This window comes from Mustelus asterias, chromosome 7 (genome assembly GCF_964213995.1).
Source record: "Mustelus asterias chromosome 7, sMusAst1.hap1.1, whole genome shotgun sequence".
Classification (NCBI taxonomy): domain Eukaryota; kingdom Metazoa; phylum Chordata; class Chondrichthyes; order Carcharhiniformes; family Triakidae; genus Mustelus; species Mustelus asterias.
In genome coordinates, this window is record NC_135807.1 from 80,117,985 (window position 1) to 80,131,105 (window position 13,121).

General features: G+C 40.5%; 1 protein-coding gene across 9 annotated transcripts in view; it reads right to left on the bottom strand.

Annotated features, from left to right (window-relative positions):
- Positions 1–13,121, bottom strand: part of stau2 (staufen double-stranded RNA binding protein 2) — a 340,608-nt gene that overhangs the window by 157,766 nt on the left and 169,721 nt on the right. For all 9 annotated transcript variants that reach the window (XR_013498337.1, XR_013498339.1, XR_013498338.1 and 6 more), the window contains one exon: positions 7,645–7,752. Coding sequence is in view for 6 of the 9 variants with exons in the window: in XM_078216313.1 (XP_078072439.1) it covers positions 7,645–7,752 (108 nt within the window). In the remaining 3 variants the exon portion in view is untranslated. The remainder of the gene's footprint in view (positions 1–7,644; positions 7,753–13,121) is intronic.

Below are 13,121 nucleotides of genomic sequence, written 5' to 3' on the forward strand. Positions count from 1 at the left end.
CTTCAGAACCCTACCTTTGACCCTGTAATCCACATTTAAATTTGTCCTACCAAAATGAATCACCTCACATTTATCAGGGTTAAACTCCATTTGCCATTTTTCAGCCCAGCTTTGCATCCTATCTATGTCTCTTTGCAGCCTACAACAGCCCTCCACCTCATCCACTACTCCACCAATCTTGGTGTCATCAGCGAACTTACTGATCCACCCTTCAGCTCCCTCCTCTAAGTCATTAATAAAAATCACAAAGAGCAGAGGACCAAGCACTGATCCCTGTGGCACTCCGCTAGCAACCTGCCTCCAGTCCAAAAATTTTCCACCCACCACCACCCTCTGTCTTCGATCAGATAGCCAGTTACCTATCCAATCGGCCAACTTTCCCTCTATCCCACACCTCCTTACTTTCATCATAAGCCAACCATGGGGGACCTTATCAAACGCCTTACTAAAATCCATGTATATGACATCAACTGCCCTACCTTCATCAACACACTTAGTTACCTCCTCAAAAAATTCCATCAAATTTGTGAGGCACGACTTGCCCTTTACGAATCCGTGCTGACTATCCCGGATTAATCCGCATCTTTCTAAATGGTCGTAAATCCCATCCCTAAGGACCTTTTCCATCAATTTACCAACCACCGAAGTAAGACTAACCGGTCTATAATTACCAGGGTCATTTCTATTCCCTTTCTTAAACAGAGGAACAACATTCGCCACTCTCCAGTCCTCTGGCACCATCCCGTGGACAGTGAGGACCCAAAGATCAAAGCCAAAGGCTCTGCAATCTCATCCCTTGCCTCCCAAAGAATCCTAGGATATATTTCATCAGGCCCAGGGGACTTATCGACCTTCAGTTTATTCAAAACTGCCAGGACATCCTCCTTCCGAACATCTATTTCCTCCAGCCTATTAGCCTGTAACACCTTCTCTTCCTCAAAAACATGGCCCCTCTCCTTGGTGAACACTGAAGAAAAGTATTCACTCATCACCTCGCCTATCTCTACTGACTCCATACACAAGTTCCCACTACTGTCCTTGACCGGCCCTAACCTCACCCTGGTCATTCTTTTATTCCTCACATAAGAGTAAAAAGCCTTGGGGTTTTCCTTGATCCGACCCACCAAGGACTTCTCATGTCCCCTCCTAGCTCTCCTAAGCCCCTTTTTCAGCTCATTCCTTGCTAACTTGTAGCCCTCAATCGAGCCATCTGAACCTTGTTTCCTCATCCCTACATAAGCTTCCCTCTTCCTTTTCACAAGACATTCCACCTCTTTCGTGAACCATGGTTCCCTCCCTCCCTCACTACTATGATAGCATAGTAGTTATGTTATTGGTCTAGTAAATCCAGGGATCTGCACTAATGATCTATAGATGCAAGGTAAAATTCTACCACTGCAAGGGGACTTCAAATTCAATTAATTCAATAAACCTGGAATTTAAAAAAAATAGTGACCATGAAACTACTGGATTGCCATAAATACCCATCTGCTTTGCAAATCTCCTTCAAGGAAGGAAATATGCTTTCCTTGCCCAATCTGACTTATCTGTGACTCAAGACCCACAGGAATGTAGTTGAATCTTCACAGCCCTCTAGAGTGGCCTAGCAAGTTGTTCAGTTGCTAAGAATAAAACCTGACAGACCACCCAGCACTGACTTAGGCATCAGACAATGCAAAGGCATAATTTGCAGAGTTGATCCTGCAAAATGTTCCTCCCTAATATCTGGGTACTTATACAAAAATTGGGAATGCTGTCCCCAGATTATTCAAGCAATAGCTTGGCATAGTTATACTCTCAAAATTGTGCCATTCAGCCAATGTCACAGATCGTCACCATCCCTGGGTATGTCGTGTTTCATGGTCTACTAGAAGTGGCAGCACGGTGGTGTACAGTTGAGACAGTGTGGTCTGGGGAGCCCTCAACATTGACTCTATGAAGTCTCATAGCACCAGGCCAAACACAACAAGGGAACCTCCTGCTGATTTCAGCTGTGGCTCTCCCGCAGCTGAATGGATCAGTATTCTTCCAATGTTGTTAAGCACCAGATCAGAAACTCTAAGGTATTTTATGAAGTTAGCCTAGACCCGAACCTTTACATCTGATTTTAGCATTAGGGTGAGTATAAGGTGGTTCACTCCAGGTATGATTCCAGTGACCCAATAGGAAGTTTTTATAAAAACAAACTTTATTTAAGAACATAGTTAGAATATATCAAACAGAAATAGTATAACTTCTATCAATTAAAAGACTTAAACATGACAAAACATAATTCTTAACAGCTAGTTATCTCAACTGTTCCAATTTAGAAGTATCCCCGTAGACATAAATCCCTTCTTTAGAACCAGTTAGCACAGAAAACCAAATATGCTTACGTTGCTACTCAGTTTCTGGCGTTTTAACACTCTGGAAGTGATCCAGACACTTGTCTTCTAATTTTCATGTAGCAACTTCCAGATAAATCTCCAGCTCCTGATAGCAGAATCTCAGAGAGATTTATTTTCTAGCAGAATCCAGTCTCCAGACCTCAGACAGAGCAAGAGATACAGAGAAGGTAGAATACTGTAGAGCTAAATGATCCCATGCCCAATGGATCAAAGCAGAGCTCCATAGTCCAGTCCCATCCAGTTGTGAAGGGTGGGCGACAATTAAATAACTAAGAGGAGGAGGCTGATCCATGAATATTCTTATACTCAATCATGGAATCCAACACATCAGTGCAAAAGACAAGCCAGAAGTGTTTAAAATCATTTTCAGCCAGAAATACCAAATACATGATCCATCTTGGCTTCCTCCAACGGTGCTTGCCAGTGCCACTGCCTGTCGTCAGCTAATTCAATTCACTCCATGTAATACAGTCAGCAAAGTGATGGAAGGTATTGTCGATAGTGCTAACAAGCATTTCCTACTCACCAATGCTCTATTTGGGTTCTGGCAGGATCACCTGGCTCCAGAGCTTGTCACAGCCTTGGTCCAGATGTGGATAAAGAGCTGAATTCAAGAGGTGAGGTGAAAGTGACTGCCCTTGATATTAAGGCAGCATTTGATCTCTGGTTGACTCTAGTACGTGCTGCCCTAAAAATTGTCCTAAAAACACTAACACTCATTGAAGGCAAAGCAGCCTGCTTGATTACCATCCCATCCACCACCTAAAGCTTTATTTCCTCCACCACTGGTGCACCCTGATTGCAGTGTATACCATCTACTACAGACTTGTCCGGATGTTGGCCCAGGGCCGGATGTGGCCCGGGAGGCTCTTTAATGCGGCCTGCCACATTATTGGACTCAGCCATTGAAGTCTTCATGGACATAATTTTGAAAAATGCTGCAAGTCTGATCATCCAATAGTTAGCTGGCTCCTCCATTCCTTTGGCTGTTGATAGGCTCTCTAGTAAGCCAATCAGCAGCCACTGCAGGAAGGAACTAGCCTGTGATTGGGCAGGTCAAACGCAGTCAGTTGCCAAGTAAGTTTTGAATTATTGGTTGCACCGTGGGGATAATTGGATGCAATAGAGCCAGATCTCGGAGGCAACAAGCACCTTCCACTTTAATTTACTCAGAGATGGGGGGAGGGGAAGAGAGTGAGTTGAACGTAGCTAAAGAGGCTTTGTGTGGGAATATGGAGATCCTGCCTTAGTTGCGGCAAGCCTCATGGGGCCTCAGGTATACTCAAGAAATCCTTTCTGCGGCAGGCCTGAATGGGCCTCAGGCAAGCCCCGGAAGAGACTTTTGTGACCGGCCCGAGGGGGTCCTTCCTGCGACAGGCCTGGATAGGCCTCAGGGAAGCCAAGAAAGGGCCTCTTCTGGTGGGCCCAGGAGGTTCTTTCTGTGGCAGGCATGGATACATAGGCCTCAGGCAAACCTGGGATGGGCTTTTGCAGTCGCCTTGAGGAAATCCTTTTTGTGCGAGCCCAGACATCTTCAGGTGGGTCCAGTGAGGCCTGAAGAGGGGAACAACAAAGGACCTTTTTGATGCAAACCTGGGGTAGGACACAGTGCCCTGGTAAGTGTGTGTGGAGTGGTGTGGCTGTGCGTAGATGTGGGTTGACAGCTTGTGTGTGGGGGGAGTGGGGGCATGTATGAGTGTCGGGGGAGGTGCTGTGTGTGTGTGTGGGAGAAGGGCTTTGTGTGAGTGTGGGGGAAGAACTGTGTGTATGTGTGCAGTTCGTGCGTGTGTACCTTACTTCCAGTCTGATGATTCTCACTCGCTCTCACCACTCCACACCAACACATATTCAAGTACCTATTCACAGCGGGCGAGGGTGAGTGAGTGAGCACCCAAGACTGAGTGTTAGCCAGACATGCATGTACACTTTCTCTCACTGATATACACTGATCCTCTCACTGTCATTTTTTAAATTATTCATTTTTAACTTATCAAATTAATGTTCTGTCATTGCTTTACATTTACTCAGAAATTGTTTCCTTTCTTAACATCTCAATTTTCTCTGATATTCAGTTTATTGTTGTGCGCAATGTTATCTTTCCAAAATTTTCTCATCAGCCTCTTGAATGAGAAAAAAAATCCAAATGTAGCAACTCGAGCGAAAAAGTTGGGCAAGCCAGATCTACAAGATGCACTGTTGTAATTCACAAAGTCATTTCTGATAGGACATACCAAAACTGCGACCTTGGCCACCTAGCAGAACAAGGGCAGCAGACACTTTGAACACCATCTGCTCCAAGTTCATCTCCTAGACACAAACCATCCTGAATTGGAACTTCACTGTTGCTGGGTCAAAATCCTGGAATTCCCTACCTAAGAGTACAGTGTTACCTAAACCAGCTAGGCTGCAGCAGTTCAAGGTGTGGCTCACCACCACCTTCTCAAGGACAATTAGGGATGGACAACAAATGCTGGTCAGCCAGCATCATCCACATCCCAAGAACAAAAAGTACACATGATCAATATTTGTAAATTTAAAATTCAGTTCAGGAAAAAAAAGGGAAAGTTTTAAGAACCTGACATATGGAATGCAATTTGAGCATACATACGAGACAGCTGGCTCACACTTGTGCAGATTTATTTAACATATCATTAATTTCAATTGGAATAATGCTGTCAATGGCACTGAAGCAGTGTAATGTTGAATTATACAGAAAACATTAAGCAACTGGTATTTCTAAAAAAATAATTGGTGTGACATGGATAAGGACAAACATTGTATTCATTCATTCCTATATTCTTACACTACATGGGATTACTTTGTAGGCAAAGAATAACAAACGCAATCCTTCATCACTAATCCTCTTTGCATATTTTCCTACTTAAATCTTTCCGTTATTGTGAATAACTTGTTGAAACTAGCACTTTGCTAGGTCACCTGATTAGCAAAATCCATATAATTAACCTTGACTGACCACTGAACAGCTACAAAATTCAAGTCACATGGAAAATCAAGACATTACGACTGCTTGTGAAGTAATTCAACAACTTCAAAATGACTCTGAACACTTTACAAGTGGGAGGGGGATAAAGATTAAGCAGGAACTTAGGAAATTAAGGGAGACAAAAAGTTGTCGAAGGGTTATAGTTTTAAAATGCTTTTGAAGAGAAAGAGACAGCAAATATGGTTGTCGAAGATAATTCAAGATGGGAGGGGCATGATATCTGCAAATGGAAAATGATGGAATAAACAGTATTAATTTAAGGTTTAAAGGAAAATCAGAGCCAGACTAGAGGGAGGCGTTCAAAAGTGAGATTCTATGGGCACAGTGTAGACATATCCCCGCAAAGAAAAATGGTGGTACTGCCAAATCTAGAGCCCCTTGATTATCTTGAAGCATGTAGAGGAAGATAAAGCAGAAAAAGAAAGCTTACGACAGACACAAAAAACGTTAGGAAGCCCAGAGATGTATGAATCTAAGTACTGAAAATACAGAGGTGAAGTAAAAATCAGGGAGGTAAAATCAGGGAAAATCCAAAAATGTTTATCAGCACATTAAGAGCAAGAGAATAACTAAGTAAAGGTAGGTCCTATCAACAATGTACAAAGTAACTTCTGCACTGCTGCAGAAGATGTAGGCAGGATTCTTAATGAGTACTTTGTGTTCACAAAGGAGAGATATAACGCAGACACTCTGGTAAATGAAAATGAAATATAAAGTACAATAAGCATAATGAGAGAGGAAGTATGGAGGAACTAACATCCTTGAAGGTGGATAAAGCATCAGGGCCAGATGGATTGTATCCCAAGCTGTTAAAGGAAGCCAGGGAGGAAATAGCAGATGCCCTGAGGATCATTTTTCAAATCTTACTAGATACAGAAAAAGTACCAGAGGATTGGAGGTCTGCAAACATTGTGCCATTGTTTAAAAAGGGTGTGAGGGATAGGCCAATTAATTATAGACTGGTTAGTCTGGTTTTAGTGGTGGGCAAATTATTAAGAGCCAGGATAAACTGTGACTTAAAAAAAGGCACGGATTAATCAGGATTATCATGCATGGCTTTCTTATTTGAAAGTTGTGTTTTACGAACTTAACTGATTTTTTTGAGGAAATAATGAGGATTGATGAGGGTAGTGTAGTGGATGTGGTCCACATGGATTATACTAAGGCAGTTGACAAGGTCCCAAATGGCAAAATGCAGCTCTGGCAGTGGCTACCGCTTCTGGTTGAAGAGGTGACTGAGGTATTGGTCAGAGCAATGACTATGGATACCATTTATATGAACTTCATGAAGGCATTTGACAAGTTCCCCAAGTCCCCCTGTTAGTTAAAGTTGAAGCTTGTGGAATTGAAGGCAAATTTTTGACGTGATTAGGAAATTGGGTGAACAACAGGAGACAAAGAATAGGGATAATGGGCCAGTATTTCAATTGGTAAAATGCAACTCGTGGTGTCACAACAAGTATGCGTAAGTGGGCCCAATAAACCGGCAGCAAACGTGATCTGGAAATTTTGACCTGGTATTCATAATTCATTTACAGGATGTGGCATCGCTGGCTAGGCCAGCATTTATTGCCCATCCCTAGTTGCCCTTCAGACATGGGTGGTGAGTTGCCTTCTTGAACTGTTGCAGGAGCTCAGATATAGGTACACCCACAGTGCTGTTAGGGAGGGAATTCCAGGAATTTTACCCAGAGATAGTGAAGGAATAGCAATATATTTCCAAGTTAGGATGGTGAGTGGCTTGGAGGGGAACTTCCAGGTGTGGTGTTCCCAAGTGCCTGCTGTTCTTGTCCCTCTGGATGGCAACAGTCGTGGGTTTGGAAGGTACTGCCTAAGAAACCTTGGTGAGTTCCTACAGTGCATCTTGTAGAGATGGCACTCACTTCTGGTCAAAGGATGTCGATAGTGGAGAATTTAGCGACAGTAATGCTATTGAATGTCAAGGGGCGATAGTTAGATCCTCTCTTGGTGGAGATGGTCATTGCCTGACACTTGTGTGGCGGGAATGTTACTTGACAATGAAAGATCTAATGTGTAAAAAAAGAATAATTAGTTATGGAAAATGGAAGTGTGACAATAACACAGCCCCTAGAGAATTGCAGCTTATCTATTTGCAACATCATAAAGATATTTTCATGAATGCACTCAGCACACAGTTTCCTGAGAACCTATAAAGTTACATTATCCTTTTATGGTACTTGTAAGATAGATAATTAATTACATTGTTCCTTATTGCCAAATGCAAACACCTACCTCAAAATTGACTGGCATGTTCCGCTTCAAAGCAATCTCAAATACCAAGCTGATTTCAGATTTGTTGATATCTGTATCCTCTTCCCCTTCATTTGAGAATTCTTCACTCTGAAATACAAGAGAAGAAATTTTTATCTTGATTATGACTGCGGCCTGTAGTGCAATATGATTTACATTTTCAAGCTGCTCCTCAAGTAACATCATTTGAAAACATGTTAGTTTCCATATTTATGTTGAAGGCACCCAGTTCTACCTCATCACCACTTCTCATGACTTCTCCAATTATCAGAATGTTTGACCGACATCCAGTACTGAATGAGTAGTAACTTTATCCAATCAAATTGGGAAGTCGCAAGTCATTACCTTCAAACCATGCTACAAACTCTGTTCCCTGGGTACTGATTCCATCCTTCACACTGGCAACTTTCTAAAGCTGAACCAGATTGCTTGCAATTTCAGTCTCATACATGACGCTAAGATGCGCTTCCAACCACATATTTGCGCCATCACAAAAACAACTAATTTCCACCTCTGTAACATTGTCTGATGCTCTTCAGCTTGAAATCTTCATTTATGCTTTTATGTCATGTCTAGACTTGATTATTCCAATGTTCTCCTGGTTGGTCTCGGACATATTACACTCTGTGAACTTGGGGAAATCCAAAACTCTGCTTTCCATGTTCTTACGTGCTCCAAATCCCGTTCAACATTTCCCATGATGGTCTACATTGATTCCCATTTACCAATATCTTGATTTTAATATTCTCTGCTTTGTTTTTAAATCCCTCCATGGCTTCGCCCTTCCCTATCTGTCATTTCCTCCAGCCCACAAGTCTCCGAGATCTCCACACAACTTTTAATTCTAGCCTCATGCACATGCCCAATTTTAATTTCTTCACCCTCGGTGACCATGTCTTCAGCTGCCACAGCTCTAAGCTTTGGAGTTCTTTCCCTAAACCTCACCACCACTCTACCTCCCTTTTCTGCTTTCAGACACTCATTATAACCGAACTCTTGAAGAAGCTATTGGTTATCTGCCCTAATATCAGCATATGTGGATCAGTGTCAAATTTTGCTTTATAATGCTCATGTGAAGTGCCTTGGGGCATTTTGATTCATTAAAGATGCTATAGAGATACAAGGTATTGTTGCAATGACGTAATTGTAATGCCATTTTCTTAAAGGGTCATGAGGGCTGCAAAGCCTGCTTTTGGGAATTGTCAGCGATGCAATGTAAAGTTTCATACTACCGATATCCAGTTAAATTTTGCTTACTTCAAAAGATCAAGTGAAGGTAAAAATTATTCCAACAGAACTATCCAAGTTATTAATATATGGAAGAATATCTGAGAATTATATCTAATTATAAAATAAGACTTTATCCAGATAGGATCTTATCCATATAATGCACATGGCTCAATTGGCAGTGACCTATGTGTCAGAAATTGTTGAATTTAATTTCCTAAGCTACACTGAAGTCCAGTGCAGTACTGAAGGTGTCATCATATGAACATGATAATAAACTAAATCTGAATGTTCTGTGAGATGTTAAATATTCCATGGCATTATTTAAAGAGGAACAAAAGTTCTCATGTTATCTTGGCCAACATTCCTCTCTCAATCAATTCAACTAAAAATGGCCTATATAAACTGGTCATTCGCCTCATGATTGCCATGTTGGTCTACAGCAAAACATTCAAAAGTAATTTTGATATATATTGCCGTGATAAGGTAATACATAACTGCAAGTCCTTTTAAAAATTTCACTATGTATAATACACTTTTTATTCCTAACACTACCAAATACTTAGATCAGAACTGACTGCCAATAACACAACTAAGCTGAAGTCAGGGATCCACAATGATCTGCAGCCTCTGCAACTTTACACATAATTAGAAGGTGAGTCTGCCAATTTACTCATTATTTCTTATCTCATCAATTCTACAATTCTGTCGTTCACTTGGACTCGTGCCTTTTTGCTGCCAAGTAGCCTACTTGTAAGATTATTTTCCCGGGCTCCCTGCAGAGGGAGGCGCTAGTCAATGTTCCCTTCATCCTGTAAAAAAACACTATTGTTCCATGAATTGAGTATTGCTCCAGCTGGGTGGAGAAGGGGATCAAACCTACATTCTCCTACTCTTTGGCATGATGTATCAAGATTTCAATACTCAGAAATTTGATTCCAAACCAAATTAAAGCTAGAACAACTGACATTAGTTAGCTATTGCCCAACGAGAGAACTGCATATTCTCAGTGTAAAACATTGAATTAATTTGTCAGACTGACTCAACATACTATTAAATGGAACTGAGAATAAAATTATATATAGACAACTTGTGAATCTAAAAGATAAATGCTAACACTCGTGTTATACATTTGGATTCACTTTTATGACATAACAATTTAATCATAAGAGGACTTAATACATTTACTGAAGTGTGTAAAAGTCACTGGAACAGCTGCTGACATGATCATTTATAAAAAATAAATATTCTGAATACACTTTCTTAACTTTGTTACAATCCCCATAGAGACTGATATCTGAGATAAAAGAATTTCCCATTGACCAATGGAAATAATAGCACAAGATATCAAGTTTTACCACTTTTACTGCAAGATACATCAAACATTACTTAATAGAAACTAGTAAACCAAACTACCTAAAAGGTACTTTCCCCATTAACTAATTAATACAACATAAACCTCATGCTGCATTTGTGTGCTATGCCACAATTTTGGTAGATATGAAACCTTGTAGGTAAAGTCACAAACATCTCCAATCTTTCCAACAGATTCAGCGTTCTTTTTTAAAGTCTCTTCACTCAATCTTCTGAGTACCATCAAACAGACTTCCAGTGGAAAGGCACCCACTGGCAAACCCTTGGTCTTTAAATCTCTACATGCGTTGCCCTTCAAACAGGGAACCCATTCTCACCAGCATTCTGCTTGGCAGTTAACCCTAAAATTATCTTTGCTTCTGCTTGGCACAGCAACAGCTATTTTCAGTCTTCTTCTCCAGGTCTCTCTCTGTGACTGAGAGTATGTGTCCAAGCTGTCGCTCTTTTGTGTCAAATTGTTTCTATAACTCTTGGGGCTTAAGGGATTAAGGGATATGGGGGAGAAGGTGGGATCAAGATATTGAATTTGATGATCAGCCATGATCAAAATGAATGGCAGAGCAGGCTCAAAGGTCCAAATGGCCTGTTCCTGCTTCTATTTTCTATGTTTTTAAGTGTGAAATCTGGCACTTGAGTTTCTATTAGTTTCGACCTTGACCTCTGGTCCCATGACAACCAAATCACTTGGACTTGTCTCTGGGCAGAGTTCTGTCAACCATCCCCCATCCCAGGAGATTCTATTTTACCATAAGTTAAAGGAGACAGTTTAAAACATAGCTGCCTTATAAAATCTGGAACAACTTTATTACTTTTCAAATTTACCATTTAATCAGGCAGAAGACATAATTACATCTTTATAGTGTAGGATGACCACAAAGTTCCACAAATAATCAATCAGAATTGTTGTCCATGATCAATATCGAGCAATTCTGTTGGAAAGCGCAAGAACAGGTATGATAGGTTTTCTAAGAGGTAGGCTCTCCCCACTACTTGCCGTATAATCAGATAACCTGCTGATATTCAATGTGCAGGATCACACATGAAGAATGGCCACTTGGACAACCTACTTGGGGAGCTGAGGTGAGAAGCAGGGGGCAGCGTCAGGGAGAGTTGCCAATATCAGTGGAGTTGTTCCTCAGCAAAAGTGAGGACCTTAGCATCTCAAGAATAGAGGAGAAAATTGAAAGAAAATCTTTAAAGCATGTGAAACATTACGTAAGCAGCATTGGGCATGATTTTTCTCTGGATTGCTTGTAATTGTAATTAGATTCTTGATTTTCCTCTGGAGAGCTGAAAGGAAAATTTCCATATTAATATTTGCCAAGAGACTAGCAGACAGTAATTTCTACAGTAATATCTGGCAGTAAGTAAACCAATTACATAAACATATAACTCGAGCAGAGTAATGGAAAGAAAGAAAAAGGGGTCAAGAAAATTTGGAGGCATGTCATGTAACTGATCTCCCTTATCTTTGGGCTGAATGCTTCCTTAAAGCTGGCATTCAGAGATAGATGAAAAGTAAAAAGTGGGATATTGTCTATTTCTGCTTCTGTTGGCAAGCAGCTACGAATGTTGACAGGAAAATCACATCCTGCAGTATGTTTCACAAAGGCCCTGATCCATTTTGTAACATTCAGAAAGATGATTTGATACATAATTTAATTTTCTGTCTTTGATTTTACCATTGTCAGAAATTAATTATATAATATTCAACTTTTACTCTTGACTTTTATACAAACCGATTTGCAACGCATCCCTAAAATGTCTTCAATCACCTAATTTAGATGACACATAATTATGTATGGCATCAAGTCCCCTTTGGCTGAATATTAGTCCTGAAGAATGTTAAAACTTCTTTCAAAAGTAAGATAACCATCTAGTCATGAGATGAGCGAAGTGGAGAAAAATGTCAATGCAGCAGTCAGAATAACACTTCGTATTTTTTTAGGATAACGTGAACAGATTATATAAAGTTCTTGATGGGATTACAGAAATTCTATTAAAAGATGATGAATACTTCTCTTAGAATACACACCACATTGTGTTACCAACTGACAGAACAATTGACAAAGCAAATTATATACCCAGACGTAATTATTCAAAAAAGCGAACAGCAGCCATATATTAAACTGCATATCAAACCATTGTTAAGCACAGTCCAATGGTCTCAAAACATAATTTAATATGTAGAGATTTAAAATGTATACCTTGATTTTTTTGCATTTCAACTGAACTCATCTGGTTAAACATCATACCTGAGGAGGAAATGCAACTTTCTATCTATATAAGCACTCGTGTACTTGTAAAACAGTAGGTCAATGCTGCAATACTTAGGTTAAGAATTCAGACAGATTTAAAATGCATGTGGCCCAAACTTAAGAAGACCAAAAGGAAAACTTGATTAGATTGACGTGAAATGAGCTGCCACTGATGCCAAACTGCTTCAGTCAAATCTAGTTGTCTAAATTTGCTCCAAATAAGATTAGGAAGCTGCAGGCACAGATAGCCACATGGGAATATGATGCTGTGTTGATAATGGAGGCTTGTCTCAATGAAGGGTAGAACTGAGTACTGAATACTCCTGAATCCAAATTTTCAGGAAATAAAGGGAAGAAAGGGGGTGGGGTGGCTGTACTGATTAAGGAAAATATTATAGTGCTAGAGGGGTAGGATGGCCTGGTGGGGGTTAAGGACAGAATTTATTTGGTTCGAGTTAACAAATAATAGCGCTACTATTACACTACTGGGTATATTTTATAGACCACCAACTACTGGAAAGGAGCAAATCCACAGGAAAATTATGGAGGAGGTGCAAGAATGGTGATGATGGGAGACTTCCAAGTATCCTAATATAGACT